This window comes from Danio rerio, chromosome 13 (assembly GCF_049306965.1).
Source record: "Danio rerio strain Tuebingen ecotype United States chromosome 13, GRCz12tu, whole genome shotgun sequence".
NCBI classification, from domain to species: domain Eukaryota; kingdom Metazoa; phylum Chordata; class Actinopteri; order Cypriniformes; family Danionidae; genus Danio; species Danio rerio.
Window position 1 is genome coordinate 46032501 of NC_133188.1, and position 18841 is coordinate 46051341.

Sequence of the window (18841 nt, forward strand, 5' to 3'; positions counted from 1 at the left end):
GATTCATTAGAGCAGGCAACATTTTCCAATCTTCTATTGTCCAATTTTGGTGAGCCTTTGCGATTTATAGCCTCAGTTTCCTGGTCCTAGCTGACAGGAGTGCCACCCGGTTATATTATAAATTATTTTTATATAATTTAGGTTTTTTAATTTATTTAAATATTTTAAAAGTAACAGAATACTGATTAAGAGTGAAGTAGAAATATGAAACATGTATTTATATTTATTGTTTAAGCTATTTTTATTAGAGCTGGTTGCCAAGAAATCAAGAACCCGCCAGTTCTGCCTGGTAAACTAAAATTACCTGAATACCTAAATATAACAAATTCCTGAACTAAACAAAATTACAAAAAAAGTCAAAACACACACATCCATATAATACAAAAATATAGAATGTATTTTACAGACCTCACTAATATGTCTTTCTTTTTCTTTTTCATTCTTTTATAACCTGTTTTAACACATTTTAATCAGTTTTTTTTATTATTTGTTTTAATTTTTTTATACTTGTCTCTTTTATTCCTGTTTAAGGGTTAAAGTCCCTTGCCGTCTGGCTGAGCTCAAGACTTTTTATTATGTTTGGCTAGCTAAAGGGATCTACTCCCAGGAGGGGGTTAAAATCAGGGGTTAACTTCCAGAAGGAAGTTGAAATTGGGGGGCACATAATTAGAGCTGTAAAGCTTCACTTTTCGATCCTAGGTAAAAAATCGAATCTGTTGAAGACGTCCAATAGATTAATATGTACCGAAAAAGTCCACATAGGGGGAAGATCACCAGAATGGGAAAGTCCCAGAGTAAAATGAGAAAAGTCTGATATGTCTTTATGCTGCTTTCATCTGTTTTTATATATATTTTTTTCTATTTTATTTACTCTTCTCTTTTTTATTCCTGTTTATGTAACGCATTTTGAATTGCCACTATGTATAGTGTGCTATATAAATAAACTTACCTTGCCTTTATAAAAACCAAACTATTGAGGTTTTAAAAAGGTTAAGGATTTTAGTGTAAGGAGGAAAATGGATAATAATGCTATATTATAAATTAACTTTTATCACAGTTGTCCTAAAACTATTGAATAACACCTATTCTTGTTCTAGGACAATTTTGAAAAACATTTTTGGTTCACTTTGAATGTTGACCACTGTATTTAAATGTTTACATTATTAAATAGTTGCCTCAAAACATCCTCATTATTCATTAAAATCTCCCACCAAGTAGCAAAACCCATTTAATTCTTCTGCATTTATTTGTTAGACGTATAGATGATTTCAGTCTCTGGAGATGAAACCCCTGACTCTCATAACTCGAATGCTTGTACATCAAGCTCTCTGATGTCTTTTGAAGTTTCTTTTGATTCACTTTCCCAAGGTTGTTCATATTTCTGTGCGTCTGTTTCCCTGAGGCAGAACGCTGTGTGCTTTTCTTTTCTTTCTGCTGGCTTTCCTCCTGAGCTTCTCAAACTAACATAGTGATGTAAGGCACTAATTCACACATACACAAACACACACTCACACACACACACACACACACACACACACACACACACACACACACACATACACACACAGCATGTATATACAGTAACAGTCTGAAAGTGACAGAAAAACTTTAGTCAGTAATCACTCTTTGTTGCTTTATAAAATGAACTAGATAGTAAAGTTTGAGGACAAACTTTATGGTGGCTTGAAAAGCCGAATCTGAAAGTTTGAAGTGGTTTTAAAGTGTAAATAGCATGTTAGTATGATTTTAGCTTGAGGTAACATATTACTAGCATGAATTAGCATGTTAGTAGCATGATTCTTACATGAATTAGCATGTTGTTAGCATGATTCTAGCATGAATTAGCAAGTTACTAGCATGTTTCTAACATGAATTAGCATGTTGTTAGCGTGATTCTAGCATGAATTAGCATGTTACTAGCATGATTCTAGCATGAATTAGCATGCTACTTGGATAATTCTAGCATGAATTAGCATGTTAGTAGCATGATTCTTACATGAATTAGCATGTTAGCATGATTCTAGCATGAATTAGCATGTTACTAGCATGATTCTAGCATGAATTAGCATGTTGTTAGCATAAATCTAGCATAAATTAGCATGTTACTAGTATGATTCTAGCATGAATTAGCATGTTGTTAGCATAATTCTAGCATGAATTAGCATTTTACTAGGCGGTTGCTAGGGTGTTTTAAGTGGTTGCTAAGGTGGTGCCAGGCAGTTGCTAAGGTGGTCTGACTAGTTGCTAGGTGGTTGCTAAGGTGTTGCTAGACGGTTGCTAGGGTGTTTTGAGTGGTTGCTAGGTGGTTGCTAAGGTGGTGCTAGGCAGTTGCTAAGGTGTTCTGACTAGTTGCTTAGTGGTTACTAAGGTGTTGCAAGGTGGTCGCTAGGGTATTCTGAGTGGTTGCTAGGTTGTTGCTAAGGTGTTGCTAGGCGGTTGCTAGGGTGTTCTGAGTGGTTGCTAAGGTGTTGCTAGGTGGTTGCTAAGGTATCCTAAGTGGTTGCTTGGTGGTTGCTAAGGTGTTGCTAGGTGGTTGCTAAGGTGTTGCTAGGCGGTTGCTAGGGTGTCCTAAGTGGTTGCTAGATGGTTGCTAAGGTCTTGCTAGGCGGTTGCTAGGGTGTTCTGAGTGGTTGCTAGGTGGTTGCTAAGGTGTTGCTAGGTGGTTGCAAAGGTGCCCTAAGTGGTTGCTAGGTGGTTGCTAAGGTGTTGCTAGGTGGTTGCTAAGGTGTTGCTAGGCGGTTGCTAGGGTGTCCTAAGTGGTTGCTAGGTGGTTGCTAAGGTGTTGCTAGGCGGTTGCTAGGGTATTCTGAGTGGTTGCTAAGGCGTTGCTAGGTGGTTGCTAGGGTGTCCTGAGTGGTTGCTAGGTGGTTGCTAAGGTGTTGCTAGGTGGTTGCTAGGGTGTCCTGAGTGGTTGCTAGGTGGTTGCTAAGGCGTTGCTAAGCAGTTGCTAGGGTGTTCTGAGTGGTTGCTAGGTGGTTGCTAAGGTGTTGCTAAGTGGTTGCTAGGTGGTTGCTAAGGTGTTGCTAGGTGGTTGCTAAGGTGTTGCTAGGCGGTTGCTAGGGTGTCCTAAGTGGTTCCTAGGTGGTTGCTAAGGTGTTGCTAGGCGGTTGCTAAGGTGTCCCAAGTGGTTGCTAGGTGGTTGCTAAGGTGTTGCTAGGTGGTTGCTAAGGTATTCTGAGTGGTTGCTAAGGCGTTGCTAGGCGGTTGCTAGGGTGTCCTTAGTGGTCGCTAGGCCCTTACTAAGGCATTACTAGGCCGTTGCTAGGCGGTTGCTAGGGTAGTTTGGGTGGTTGCTAGGCAGTTGCTAGGGTACCCTGGTTGGTTACTAGGCAAGCCTCACATACATGCTTGATAAAACATTTATACTTAGTAAGCATTTCTAGCAAGTTACAGTACTTGGCTAGTCAATATTAGCATGTAGCTAGTCACTGCTAGCATGTGTAGCATATAGGAAGTTCCGTATGCTAGCATGAGTCAAACGTGCCAATCTCCAAGTCTCTACGATGTTCTGATGCTGAGATATAGCTGTTGATGAATGGTTGCTAGGGTACTCTGTTTTGTTGCTATGGGCGAGATTACAGAGTGAACTTGAATGTGGTTGGTTGTCTTAGTCAAATGAACCAACCCCCTTGTCTCTATGACACTGCTATGCAAAGATATGCATCTTGGCCTATTTTAATGAAAGTCTATGGAATCAATTTGGGGGCGTGGCTTGTGAGCTTTATTATCATATTGAGATGCTCATTGGTTGTCTGAGTCAGATGAGCCATCCCCCAAGTCAATAGGACACTGCTATGCAAAGATATGCATGTAGGCCAGTTATTAACATGAGTCTAGTATGAATTAGCATGTTACTAGCATGATTCTAGTTCAAATTAGCATGTCATTAGCATGTTTCCAGTATGAGTTAGCATGTCATTAGCATGATTAGCATATGAGTAGTATGTTGCTAGCATGATTGGCATGTCATTAGTATGTTAGATTTATAAGCATTTGATAGCACAGCTAATTACATTATATAGGACAGTTGCTAGGGTGCAGTATGTGGTAGTTAGGGGTGTGGCTAGAAAGTTAAAAGGCCATCAGTGATTGGCTGCTGGCTAGACTGAGTTAAATGAGCTCAGCCATTAGTCTCTATGACAGTCTGATGCTGAGTTATGAGCTCACAAAGTTTGATCCCATGTTAAGTCAATGAGAGTCTTTTGTAATGGAAGTCTACGGGACAGTTGCTAGGGTGCAGTATGTGGTAGTTAGGGGTGTGGCTAGAAAATTAAAAGCTCATCAGTTATTGGCAGTTTGGTAGTCTGAGTTAAATGAGCTCAGCCATTAGTCTGTATGACAGTCTGATGCAGAGTTATGAGCTCACAAAGTTTGATCCCATGTTAAGTCAATGAGAGTCTTTTGAATGGAAGTCTACGGGACAGTTGCTAGGGTGCCATAAGTGGTTGCTAGGGAGTGGCTTGTAAGTCTAAAGGCCATCAGTGATTGGCTACTGACTAGACTGAGTTGAATGAGGCCTGACTCTAGTCTGTAGGACAGTCTGATGCAGAGTTATGAGCTCACAAAGGTTGACTCAATGTTAAGTCAATGGCAGTCTTTTACAATGGAAGTCTATGGGACAGTTGCTAGGGTGCCAAAAGTGGTTGCTAGGGAGTGGCTAGTAAGTTTAAAGGTCATCAGTTATTGGCTGCTGGCTAGACTGAGTTAAATGAGCCCAGTTAGAAGTCTGTAGGACAGTCTGATGCAGAGTTATGAGGTGACAAAGTTTGACCCAATGTTAAGTCAATGGGAATTTTGGGAATTTTCCGGGTCGTTTTTCGGAAAACCGAAAGTCGGATCAGTCGGAAAAGATATAGCAACCCGAGTCAGACCAGTTTGAAGGTTTGACGAAAGTTTGAGGTATGAAGCTTGAAAGGGTTAGGAGGAGATAGACTTTAAAATTAGTCTCAGAAGAAAGAAGAAGAAGAAGAAGAAGCAGAATAATAACTAGATATTAAAGTTTGAGGACAAACTTTATGGTGGCTTGAAAAGCCGAATCTGAAAGTTTGAAGTGGTTTTAAAGTGTAAATAGAATGTTAGTATGATTTTAGCTTGAATTAACATATTACTAGCATGAATTAGCATGTTAGTAGCATGATTCTTACATGAATTAGCATGTTGTTAGCATGATTCTAGCATGAATTAGCACGTTACTAGCATGATTCTAGCATGAATTAGCATGTTGTTAGCGTGATTCTAGCATGAATTAGCATGTTACTAGCATGATTGTAGCATGAATTAGCATGCTACTAGGATAATTCTAGCATGAATTAGCATGTTACTAGCATGATTCTAGCATGAATTAGCATGTTGTTAGCATAATTCTAGCATAAATTAGCATGTTACTAGCATGATTCTAGCATGAATTAGCATGTTGTTAGCATGATTCTAGCATGAATTAGCATTTTACTAGGCGGTTGCTAGGGTGTTTTAAGTGGTTGCTAGGTGGTTGCTAAGGTGGTGCAAGGCAGTTGCTAAGGTGGTCTGACTAGTTGCTAGGTGGTTGCTAAGGTGTTGCTAGACGGTTGCTAGGGTGTTTTGAATGGTTGCTAGGTGGTTGCTAAGGTGGTGCTAGGCAGTTGCTAAGGTGTTCTGACTAGTTGCTAAGTGGTTACTAAGGTGTTGCAAGGTGGTCGCTAGGGTATTCTGAGTGGTTGCTAGGTGGTTGCTAAGGTGTTGCTAGGCGGTTGCTATGGTGTTCTGAGTGGTTGCTAAGGTGTTGCTAGGTGGTTGCTAAGGTGTCCTAAGTGGTTGCTAGGTGGTTGCTAGGGTATTCTGAGTGGTTGCTAAGGCGTTGCTAGGTGGTTGCTAGGGTGTCCTGAGTGGTTGCTAGGTGGTTGCTAAGGTGTTGCTAGGTGGTTGCTAGGGTGTCCTGAGTGGTTGCTAGGTGGTTGCTAAGGTGTTGCTAGGCGGTTGCTAGGGTGTTCTGAGTGGTTGCTAGGTGGTTGCTAAGGTGTCCTAAGTGGTTGCTAAGGTGTTGCTAGGCGGTTGCTAGGGTGTAGTAAGTGGTTGCTAGGTGGTTGCTAAGGTGTTGCTAGGCGGTTGCTATGGTGTTCTGAGTGGTCGCTAAGGTGTCCTAAGTGGTTGCTAGGTGGTTGCTAGGGTATTCTGAGTGGTTGCTAAGGCGTTGCTAGGTGGTTGCTAGGGTGTCCTGAGTGGTTGCTAGGTGGTTGCTAAGGTGTTGCTAGGTGGTTGCTAGGGTGTCCTGAGTGGTTGCTAGGTGGTTGCTAAGGTGTTGCTAGGCGGTTGCTAGGGTGTTCTGAGTGGTTGCTTGGTGGTTGCTAAGGTGTCATAAGTGGTTGCTAAGGTGTTGCTAGGCGGTTGCTAGGGTGTAGTAAGTGGTTGCTAGGTGGTTGCTAAGGTGTTGCTAGGCGGTTGCTAGGGTGTTCTGAGTGGTTGCTAGGTGGTTGCTAAGGTGTTGCTAGGTGGTTGCTAAGGTGTCCTAAGTGGTTGCTAGATGGTTGCTAGGGTATTCTGAGTGGTTGCTAAGGTGTTGCTAGGTGGTTGCTAGGGTGTCCTGAGTGGTTGCTAGGTGGTTGCTAAGGTGTTGCTAGGCGGTTGCTAGGGTGTCCTGAGTGGTTGCTAGGTAGTTGCTAAGGCGTTACTAGGCAGTTGCTAGGGTGTTCTGAGTGGTTGCTAGGTGGTTGCTAAGGTGTTGCTAGGTAGTTGCTAAGGTATTCTGAGTGGTTGCTAAGGCGTTGCTAGGCGGTTGCTAGGGTGTCCTGAGTGGTCGCTAGGCCCTTACTAAGGCATTACTAGGCCGTTGCTAGGTGGTTGCTAGGCGGTTGCTAGGGTAATTTGGGTGGTTGCTAGGCAGTTGCTAGGGTACCCTGGTTGGTTACTAGGCAAGCCTCACATACATGCTTGATAAAACATTTATACTTAGTAAGCATTTCTAGCAAGTTACAGTACTTGGCTAGTCAATATTAGCATCTAGCTAGTCACTGCTAGCATGTGTAGCATATAGGAAGTTCCGTTTGCTAGCATGAGTCAAACGAGCCAATCTCCAAGTCTCTACGATGTTCTGATGCTGAGATATAGCTGTTGATGAATGGTTGCTAGGGTATTCTGTTTTGTTGCTATGGGCGAGGTTACAGAGTGAACTTGAATGTGGTTGGTTGTCTTAGTCAAAGAACCAACCCCCATGTCTCTATGACACTGCTTTGCAAAGATATGCATCTTGGCCTATTTTAATGGAAGTCTACGGGACAGTTGCTAGGGTGCAGTATGTGGTAGTTAGGGGTGTGGCTAGAAAGTTAAAATCTCATCAGTTATTGGCAGTTTGGTAGTCTGAGTTAAATGAGCTCAGCCATTAGTCTGTATGACAGTCTGATGCAGAGTTATGAGCTCACAAAGTTTGATCCCATGTTAAGTCAATGAGAGTCTTTTGTAATGGAAGTCTACGGGACAGTTGCTAGGGTGCAGTATGTGGTAGTTAGGGGTGTGGCTAGAAAGTTAAAAGCTCATCAGTTATTGGCAGTTTGGTAGTCTGAGTTAAATGAGCTCAGCCATTAGTCTGTATGACAGTCTGATGCAGAGTTATGAGCTCACAAAGTTTGATCCCATGTTAAGTCAATGAGAGTCTTTTACAATGGAAGTCTACGGGACAGTTGCTAGGGTGCCATAAGTGGTTGCTAGGGAGTGGCTAGTAAGTCTAAAGGTCATCAGTGATTGGCTACTGAGTTGAATGAGGCCTGACTCTAGTCTGTAGGACAGACTGATGCAGGGTTATGAGCTCACAAAGGTTGACTCAATGTTAAGTCAATGGCAGTCTTTTACAATGGAAGTCTATGGGACAGTTGCTAGGGTGCCAAAAGTGGTTGCTAGGGAGTGGCTAGTAAGTTAAAAGGTCATCAGTTATTGGCTGCTGGCTAGACTGAGTTAAATGAGCCCAGTTAGAAGTCTGTAGGACAGTCTGATGCAGAGTTATGAGGTCACAAAGTTTGACCCAATGTTAAGTCAATGGGAATTTTGGGAATTTTCCGGGTCGTTTTTCGGAAAACCGAAAGTCGGATCAGTCGGAAAGGATATAGCAACCCGAGTCAGACCAGTTTGAAGGTTTGACGAAAGTTTGAAGTATGAAGCTTGAAAAGTTTAGGAGGAGATACACTTAGAAATTAGTCTCAGAAGAATAAGAAGAAGAAGAAGAATAACTAGATTCTTAAAGTTTGAGAACAAACTTTGAGGCTGGCTTGTGAAAGCCTGACGGTAATAGTTTATTTAAACAGTTTTAAAAAGTATGAAAAGATAGATAGATAGATAGATAGATAGATAGATAGATAGATAGATAGATGTTGTTAGCATGATTCTAGCATGAATTAGCATAATGTTAGCATGATTCTAGCATGAATTAGCATGTTGTTAGCATGATTCTAGCATGAATTAGCATGTTGTTAGCATGATTCTAGCATGATTTAGCATGTTGTTAGCATGATTCTAGCATGATTTAGCATGTTGTTAGCACGATTCTAGCATGAATTAGCATGTTACTACCATGATTCTAGCATGAATTAGCATGTTGTTAGCATAATTCTAGCATGAATTAGCATGTTACTAGCATGATTCTAGTATGAATTAGCATGTTACTAGCACGATTCTAGCATGAATTAGCATGTTACTAGCATGATTCTAGCATGAATTAGCATGTTACTAGCATGATTTTGGCATGAATTAGCACGATTCTAGCATGAATTAGCATGTTGTTAGCATGATTCTAGCATGAACTAGCATGTTACTAGCATGATTCTAGCATGAATTAGCATGTTGTTAGCATGATTCTAGCATGAATTAGTATGTTACTAGCATGATTCTAGCATGAATTAGCATGTTACTAGCATGATTCTAGCATGAATTAGCATGTTGTTAGCACGATTCTAGCATGAATTAGCATGCTACTAGCATGATTCTAGCACGAATTAGCATGTTGTTAGCATGATTCTAACATGAATTAGCATGTTACTAGCATGATTCTAGCATGAATTAGCATGTTGTTAGCATGATTCTAGCATGAATTAGCATGTGACTAGCATGATTCTAGCATGAATTAGCATGTTGTTAGCATGATTCTAGTATGAATTAGCATGTGACTGGCATGATTCTAGCATGAATTAGCATGAGACTAGCATGATTCTAGCATGAATTAGCATGTAACTAGCATGATTCTAGCATGAATTAGCATGTGATTAGCATGATTCTAGCATGAATTAGCATGTAACTAGCATGATTCTAGCATGAATTAGCATGTTGTTAGCATGATTCTAACATGAATTAGCATGTTACTAGCATGATTCTAGCATGAATTAGCATGTTGTTAGCATGATTCTAACATGAATTAGCATGCTACTAGCATGATTCTAGCATGAATTAGCATGTTGTTAGCATGATTCTAACATGAATTAGCATGTTACTAGCATGATTCTAGCATGAATTAGCATGTTGTTAGCATGAATTGGCATGTGACTAGCATGATTCTAGCATGAATTAGCATGTTGTTAGCATGATTCTAGCATGATTAGCATGTGACTAGCATGATTCTAGCATGAATTAGCATGTGACTAGCATGATTCTAGCATGAATTAGCATGTAACTAGCATGTTTCTAGCATGAATTAGCATGTTGTTAGCATGATAGATAGATAGATAGATAGATAGATAGATAGATAGATAGATAGATAGATAGATAGATAGATAGATAGATAGTTAGATAGATAGATAGATAGATAGATAGATAGATAGATAGATAGATAGATAGATAGATAGATAGATAGAAGCAGTTTATAGATAGATAGATAGATAGATAGATAGATAGATAGATAGATAGATAGATAGATAGATAGATAGATAGATTAAAATAGTAGGTAGATAGATAGATAGATAGATAGATAGATAGATAGATAGATAGATAGATAGATAGATAGATAGATAGATAGATAGATAGATGGTGTGCGAGCATGAGTCAAACAAGCCAACCCCCACCTCTCTACGATGTTCTGATGCTGAGATATAGCTGCTGTTATATCGTTGCTAGGTTAGTCTGTTTTGTTGCTATGGAGTTGATTGACAGCTTAGACTGATGATGTATCAAAGCTTCTTGCCAGTATGAACAGTTAAAAACAACCCCCATGTCTCTATCACACTGCAGCATGACAATATCAGTCTGAACCTCTTTAATGGCAGTCTATGGGACAGTTGCTAGGGTGCAGTATCTGGTTGTTAGGGTGTGGCTAGAAAGTTAAAAGGACATCAGTGATTGGCTGCTGGCTAGACTGAGTTAAATGAGCTCAATCATTAGTCTGTAGGACAGTCTGATGCAGAGTTATGAGCTCACAAAGTTTGATCCCATGCAAAGTCAATGAGAGTATTTTGCAATGGAAGTCTATGGGACGGTTTCTAGGGTCCAAAAGTGGTTGCTAGGGCGTGGCCAGAAAGTTTAAAGGTGGTCAGTCATTGGCAGTTTGATAGTCTGAGTTAAATGAGCCCAGTTAGAAGTCTGTGTGACATTCTGATGCGGAGTTATGAGGTCACAAAGTTTGATCCAATGTTACGTCTATGGGATTTTTCCGACGGTCCCGGGACGTTTTTCGGAAAACCGAAAGTCGGATCAGTCGGAAAGGATATAGCAACTCGAGTCAGAATAGTTCGGAGGTCTGACCCGAGTTTGATGGTCATAGCTTGAAAGGTCTAGGTGGAGATAGAGTTTAATTTTTAGTCTCAGAAGAAGAATAATAATATAAATAATAATAATAATAATAATAAGTTTAATAGGATAACAGTAGTCTGGCTTGCTACACAAGCCAGCCTAATAATAAGTTTAATAGGATAACAGTAGTCTGGCTTGCTACACAAGCCAGCCTAATAAGTTTAATAGGATAACAGTAGTCTGGCTTGCTACACAAGCCAGCCTAATAATAAGTTTACGTGAGATAACAGTATGTTGGCTTTTCAAGCCACCATAATAAGTTTAAGTGAGATAACAGTATGTTGGCTTTTCAAGCCACCATAATAATCCCACGTTCAGCATTAAAGTTCAGTGAAATCTGTGATAAATTAACATACATGAGTTATGAATTGTTATAATATTAGACTTGGTTCTTTAGTTTGAAGATTCAGTTGAATGAAAATCGTGACTATAATATTTCATAATGACACATTCCAGTGTTCTGTCTCAGCTGCAGGAAACACACTGTCCTGAATTCACCTCATAATAGCCCTGCCCATAATTTTTATTTTTTTTTATTTGCTCGTTTATTTTACAGGGACACTACACTTGACATTGTTATACAAAGATAACCGATGTTGTGTACATAGGGCATATAGCATAAAGCTAATTTGCAGCCCTCGTCCCTGGTTAGGCTTTACATTATAAAAAAGAAAAATAATAATAATAATAATAATAATAAAGAAAACCGGCAAGAATAAAACACAATACAGCAAACATGTACAATATTTACAGAGCCATAAACATAAGATGCAAGTCCATATGGATAAAGAGAAATGTAACCCCGTCCCACCCACAGATGCCCCGCCCACATTATCTACAAGCTCTGTTGTGCTGTTTTTGTGCCCTCACTGAAGTGTGCACTATACAGCTGTAGGAAAAGAACTCAAGAAAACACTTGAAAATACTTCTGTCTAATATTGCTTTAGTAGGAATGGGGTTGGGTAAGATTTTATTATATACAAGTCTAAAAATATTTCTCACAAATTAGAAAATAAAACATTTTGTTCGCTTTTTTATGACATGATATATATAACTCACCTATACGGCATGTCTTTGGGGTCTGGTGAACCAGAGCACCAGCATATTATATTATATTATATTATATTATATTATATTATATTATATTATATTATATTATATTATATTATATTATATTATATTATATTATATTATATTATGTATGTTATATTAAATATACCTGTTTTTAATTTAGAATATTCATGTTATGTTATTTTCAAAAAATATACGTTGCATTTCAAATGTAAATAAAGTGTCCGTTTTACTATTCAAATAAAATGTCTAGAGATATCTGCAATCATAATATGCTTCATCATAATTCAGTGTATATATTATTTTTGGCATTTATTATACATTTACTGGTCACATTATTAGGTACACTTGTCCAACTGCTCGTTAACACAAATTTCTAATTAGCCAAGCACATGGCAGGAACATGATCGAGATGATCTGCTGATGATTAAAAACCGAGCATCAGAATGGGGAAGAAATGTGATTTAGGTGAATTTGAACGTGTCATGGTTGTGGGTGCCAGACAGGCTGGTCTGAGTATTTCATAAATGGCTGATCTACTGGGATTTTCACGCACAACCATCTCTTGGGTTTACAGAGAATGGTCTGAAAAAGAGAAAATATCCAGTTCTGGGCAGTTCCAAAGGTCAGAGTAGAATGGCCGGACTGGTTTGAGCTAATAGAAAGGCAACAGTAACTTACAACCAAAGTATGCAGAAGAGCATGTCTGAACACACAACACATCCAACCTCGAGGCAGTAGCAGTCTACCTGAGTATTGTTGCTGACCATGTGCATCCCTTCATGACCACAGTGTACCCATCTTTTGATGGCTACTTCCAGCAGTCATCTCAGACTCATTTCTCCAACATTAAAATAAGTCACTCAAATGGCCTCCACAGTCACCAAATCTCAATCCAATAGAGCACCTTTGGGAGATTCACATCATGGATGTGCAGCTGTCAAATCTGCAGCAACTGCGTGATGCTATCATGTCAATATAGACCAAAATCTCTTGAGGAATATTTCTAGTACATTGTTGAATCGATGCCATGAAGGATTAAGGCAGTTCTGAAGGCAAAAGTGGGTCCAACCTAGTGCTAGTTAGTTGTACCTAATAAAGTGGCCAGTGAGTGTATTTTACACGTTTTGACAATTTATATTGAAAAAAAAAAGCAGACACATTTCTTGCATTTGAAATGCAAAGTATACAAAACATATAAAAAAGTAAGTAATCAATGTACATTTTAGTATATTTTAAATTATTATTTACGAATGAATAAAACCTAGGATAGTGGAAAATGTAAAGATTTAACATGGCAATGAATTATTAGTATTTTGCGGCTGTGCTGTTACACTGGAAAAATTGATTGATTGGATTTACATATTTTTTTTTGTAAGGTATGTGACTGCAAACAATAAATACGGGCTGAATTTAAACAAACAAAATAAGCTGAACATTATTAAATTAAATTTGTTTGTTTAAATTTAGACCGTATTAATTGTTTGCAGTCACTTACCTTAAAAAAAAAAAAGTAAATCCAATGAATGACTTTTTCCTGTGTACACTAAATGTGTAAATCACTCTGAAAGTGTGTGCTGGAGCTGGTGTTAACTGCTAGTTACTGTTGGTTGTTTGCAGTGTTTCTGGCGTCTGCAGTGGTGCTGTGTTTCCTGAATCTCTCAGCTCAAGTGTTTGTTCTCTTGGCTTCACTCAGACTCTGTTCAGCCAGAGATTGTCTCATCTCTCATGCTCTTCCTCTCGCAGGTTATGCTTTCCTGCTGTTCCAGGAGGAAAGTTCGGTTCAGGCCCTCATCGACGCCTGCATCGAGGAGGATGGAAAACTCTACCTGTGTGTCTCAAGTCCCACCATAAAAGACAAACCAGTGAGTGAATCATAGGCCTGTCATGATAAGTCCTTTTTGTTGTGCGATATATTGTCATAGAAATGTTTGCAATAGGTGATATTATTTTAATTTTATGACCAATTTATGCCTGTTTATATAGTGATTCTACAACAGGATTTACATTGGCATAAACACATTCAAGGCTCAAAATCCACATGCAAATGTCCTTTTTGGCTTTAATGTTATTTGTGAATCATAACTTTTCTGCAAGTGGACTGCAGATTTTAAACAATGTGAAAATTCACCTTTTCTTGGCCTGTGAGTTTCATGAAATTAAAAAATGATTGAGGTCATGTTCATGCATTGCGCTATAAGTCAATATATTGTTTACTGTAACAGGCATAGTGAAGTTTCTGCCATCCAAACCAGTGTAGCGAGCACCTTATCTAGACTGAATGACTGCATACAATGAACATGTTTCAGATGGTTTGACATGGAGTTGGTATTCTTTTTGTGATCAACTTTTTGATTTGTATTGTTTTCAAAGATGTTATGAGGCAAATGTTCAAAGAGAAAAGTGCAACAGACAGAATTAATATATTTAAAATAAATAATATATGAATTAAATAGAAAAAATATACAAATAAAAAAGAAAGTTCTAAAATAAAACTACAACCAAAACTTTCTAAAACTTTTTTGCTACTTGAAATAAAATACACATTAACTGAAATAAAATATTATTTTATAAAAACCTGAAAGTTAATATAACCATATTACAATTTTAAATATCTATAAATATGTTATCATTCATTTCTCATTCAGTAGTATTAATAATATTAGTTTCTGTTAATTATAATAACTTTTAAATATATTCTGTTTTTTTAAATAGATGTAACATATGAAATTTTATTGATATAAATATATATATTTTTAAATCCTTAGGAATTAAAAAGAAAAAAAAATGTAACCATCAGTAAATAGTGTGATAATTGTAAGATTCTAAAATAATTGTCTCTAATAAATAATTTTACTGCAAGCAAACCTGAAACTTGATTTAAAATGTGTGTGTGCGTGCATATATACATGCATTTTGTTATCATTGATTTCATCATTCAATATTATTAATAAAAACAGGTTAGTATATTTAAATATTTAAAATGTGTATTAATTATTTAAAAATACAAATAATATGTTAATGATAGAAATAAAAATAATAAAATGATATCTTTTATAATTATCTTTTGATTAAATCATATTATTTTCCTAAGCTCAGTGACAGAATACTTTTGAGTATACTTTAGTATTTCAATAGAGGCGATCTCCTCCTCTGAGAAAAACAGAGCTCAGTGATTTCTCCTGTTGGAAAAAGGAATTTATTTTTATTACTTTTGTGTCTTTTTTTATTAGAAAAATGTTTAGACTAACAACAGATTAATCCATCTTTTCTATTGTATTATAACACATCTTGACCAGACACATTTCCTTTTTTTTACTGTGCTGCATACTTTTTAGAAGAACTGCTGACTAGTGTAAAAAGCAGAATAAGAATAAATTTAGGTTTGTTCCAGACTGCTGTCTGGACATGTCACAAGTTGTCATGATATTTGTAGAAGTTGTGAAATATATTAAAGATGCATGTAATTGTTCAGTTCTGGTATGCAGAGAAGGGTTGCAGAAAGAGGAAGTATGTCTAGGGGTACAAAGAGCCAAGAGACTGCAGAGTGACTAATAAGAGACGTTAAACCAAAACTTCACCTGTTAAGATCAGTTGTGTACATATGCTGAAGTCAGGAAATATAAGTTAGTTGCGAACCTCCTGAATGTAATTCTTGTATTGCATTGGGGTAACGTAACCCAGAGCTCTGTCATCGAATTATTCATTTGTATCTAATAAATTACTAATATTTTTGGCATTGAAGAAAACAATCTCCAGACCTTTTCTTATTAAACACGCATGGAATTGGCTTGATATTCCAACACTCCTCCTCAGGTTCAGATTCGCCCGTGGAACCTCAGTGACAGTGATTTTGTGATGGATGGATCTCAGCCTCTTGACCCGCGCAAGACCATCTTTGTAGGAGGTGTTCCTCGACCTCTGCGCGCAGGTGAATATCTCAAACCGATCCACAAATACAACACCAAGGCCAGTGTTTATACCTTTACTTATACAGTATAGTTTCTTCTTAGCAAGATATGTCATTGACTGACTAATGGAAAAAAAGAAAGAGTGTGCTGTTATATTAGAGGCTTTTGCCAGTATCAAATATTCCTAATGCGGAAGCTTTTATCACAGGACTTGTAGTGATTTTGGGGCCCTAAGCAATTTCAGGTATGTGGCCCCACTGAAACTCAAAGCTAACTTTTGCAAATTTGTGAATAAATCTTTTACTTTTACTTGCTAAATATCATATCCATAAATGCAAATTCTCCAATAATAAACCGCTTTTTAAGTTATTCATTGAAGAATTGAAACAATACTTTGAAACACTTTCTGGTTCAGGAAACACTAAGGGCCTTATCATACACCCGGCGCAATGTGGCGCAAGGCGCGGCGCAATAGTCTTTTGGTACTTTTAGCTCGGCGCAAGGGTCATTTCGAGGTGTTTCGCCATGCTGTTTAAATAGCAAATGCATTTGCGCTCAAATGTGCGCCCATAGGCGTTCTGGTCTTAAAAAGCAGGCGTGTTTTGGCGCGTTGCTATTTTGAGAAACTGTAAATAGTCTGATCTTTAGACCAGAACAAAGTCGGTCTATTGTCTGGCGCAAAGTGCGCCTGGCTTACACACTAACCACAAGATGCAATACGCAAATATCTTTACATATGAAAAAGATATATTATCTTAAGAGTATATATATATATATATATATATATATATATATATATATATATATATATATATATATATATATATATATATATATATAAGGATATATACAGGATATAAATATAAATGATTAAAATATTACAAAACATATTAATTTCTAGCCTGCATGAAGATTTAAAAACCACTGCCTTCATACTGTCTTCATCTCGGGAGGTTTTTTCAGTTCATTCAATTTGCTTTTGTATAATGTTATTATTATTAGCAGTATTGTTTATTATATCCATATTTATATTTGCTTTATTAAAAACAAGCTTAGATTTGTCCACCTGTCAAATTTTAGACCATATGGGGCATGGCAGGTGTATTTGGAAATAACTCAGTATTTTGACCACATTTGGCCATTATTGTTGATTTATTCGTTTGCTAGAAATTAGAACTGAATTTAGAAATAGTTTTAAACAAATCTTTGTGCTTAACAAACGAAATTAATTATTTATAGGCTAATTGATGTCTGTGTGGTAAGGTTTCCCTATCCACGAGAGCAAAAGCGAAAGTGAACTTACTTTACGTCAAAATGCGCTTATGGCGTGACGCAGCTGGCTCTTAAAGGAAATGGGAGATGAGGCTCTAATTGGTTTATTCTCAAAACACACCTATAACTCAGTAAGAAAATAAACTCAACCCTTTTAGACCATGCGCCATGGCGCAAAGCAGATTTTCCCGTCCTTAAATTAGCAAAAATGCGTTCTGACACGCCTTGAAAGCGTTTGCGCCCTGCGTTTTGCGCTCTGCACATGGACCGTCAAAATAGAGCCCTAAGGCTAGGAAAACATTATCTTGTCATGCCCTATTTAAAATTCCCTTGTAAAAAGCGTTACTTCGTTTTGAAATATTTACACTCTTAATATTGTATTTTTTTTTTAAGCTTTATTTTATATGTATCTCTTATTTAACTTATTGTGTTTTGTTTTTCTTGTTTACTGTTTTATCCCCCTGGCATCCTCTGTTCCTTCTATAGTTCATAATGTTTCATTATGCTGTAATAATTTACTGTTAAATAAAAAATAAATAAAAAAAGAATAAACTCAAAGCTTTCTCTTTCTCTGTAGATATTTTTTGCTCTGTAGATTAGTTTGTCATTATTATTTTCTTTTATAAATAAACTGCATGTTAAAAATATATTTCAAGTGGAACCTTTATCTTCTTAATGTAAAATTAAATACATTAAATTGTACCCATAACCACTGATTACATTAGACCAGTTACTAAAGATGCAATGGCAAAAACACAACCCTGATCAGCTGATCTTCTCACTGTTTTTCATACGAGTTAGCTGTTTCGGTGGCCGTCACTGTTCACTGGGAGCCTTTTATTCATATCATCAACATCATCAGAGAATATGTTACTGTAACATTGTGTTTGTGTGTGTTCAGTGGAGCTGGCGATGATCATGGACCGGCTGTATGGAGGAGTGTGTTACGCTGGCATTGACACCGACCCAGAGCTCAAATACCCCAAAGGTGCGGGTAGAGTGGCTTTCTCCAATCAGCAGAGCTACATCGCTGCCATCAGCGCCCGCTTCGTCCAGCTGCAGCACAACGACATCGACAAGCGGGTGAGTCTCTACATTCAACACTATACAAACTATTAACACTATAATAATACTAAAATACTGGATACAAAGCTTTTATAAATATCTTCATTGCACCATTTTACATTTAAGTATTGAAACATTTGTCTGATATTTAAAATCATTCATGGTCTGTCATCTCCACCTCTCAGTCAGCAACTATGTACAGTACATATATGAAAAAAACACAAGAGAAGTACTAAACCTGTAAGCAACTACTGAAGCTGAAGTTTGTCAGCATATAGCAATGAAGTAAAACACTTAGACGCTAATTTTAACGTCATCCAGAATGAGCTGAATGCCATATTGACTAGACGAGCCGCAGTGTGTTTTTATACTGTACTCTTATAACTGTAATTGTAGAGGTGATTGTATGGTGTGAGTGTGTGTGGTGGTTTTCCTGTAGGTTGTTTGCGCTGAGAGCAGACGCTGTGCTGTAATGGACATGACCAGGGGACGTGGCGTTTGCTAATTATAGTTTCATCCTATTCCTATATATATATACGCACACACACACACACATGCAAACACACTGGACTTACTGGACTGTTTTGGGAATGTTATTCAGAAGTAAATAGCTGATGGTCACTGGACTAAAACTGGATGCTCACCAGAATCAGGCCATCCATCAGTGTGTCAGAAACTCAGACACTGGTTCAGTTTGTGTAAATGTGGATTTAGAAATAAGTCGGTATAAGATACTCTGCACCTCAGCATTCAGAGGTAAATAGACACATTTTAGCTTTGCATTA

The 18841-nt window shown here is 37.7% G+C and overlaps 1 protein-coding gene across 12 annotated transcripts in view; it reads left to right on the forward strand.

Moving 5' to 3' along the window:
- Positions 1–18841, forward strand: part of cpeb3 (cytoplasmic polyadenylation element binding protein 3) — a 73730-nt gene that overhangs the window by 52347 nt on the left and 2542 nt on the right. For all 12 annotated transcript variants that reach the window (XM_009307546.5, XM_009307544.5, XM_009307545.5 and 9 more), the window contains 3 exon segments: positions 13555–13673; positions 15625–15739; positions 17893–18074. In XM_009307546.5, coding sequence (XP_009305821.1) covers positions 13555–13673; positions 15625–15739; positions 17893–18074 — 416 coding nt within the window.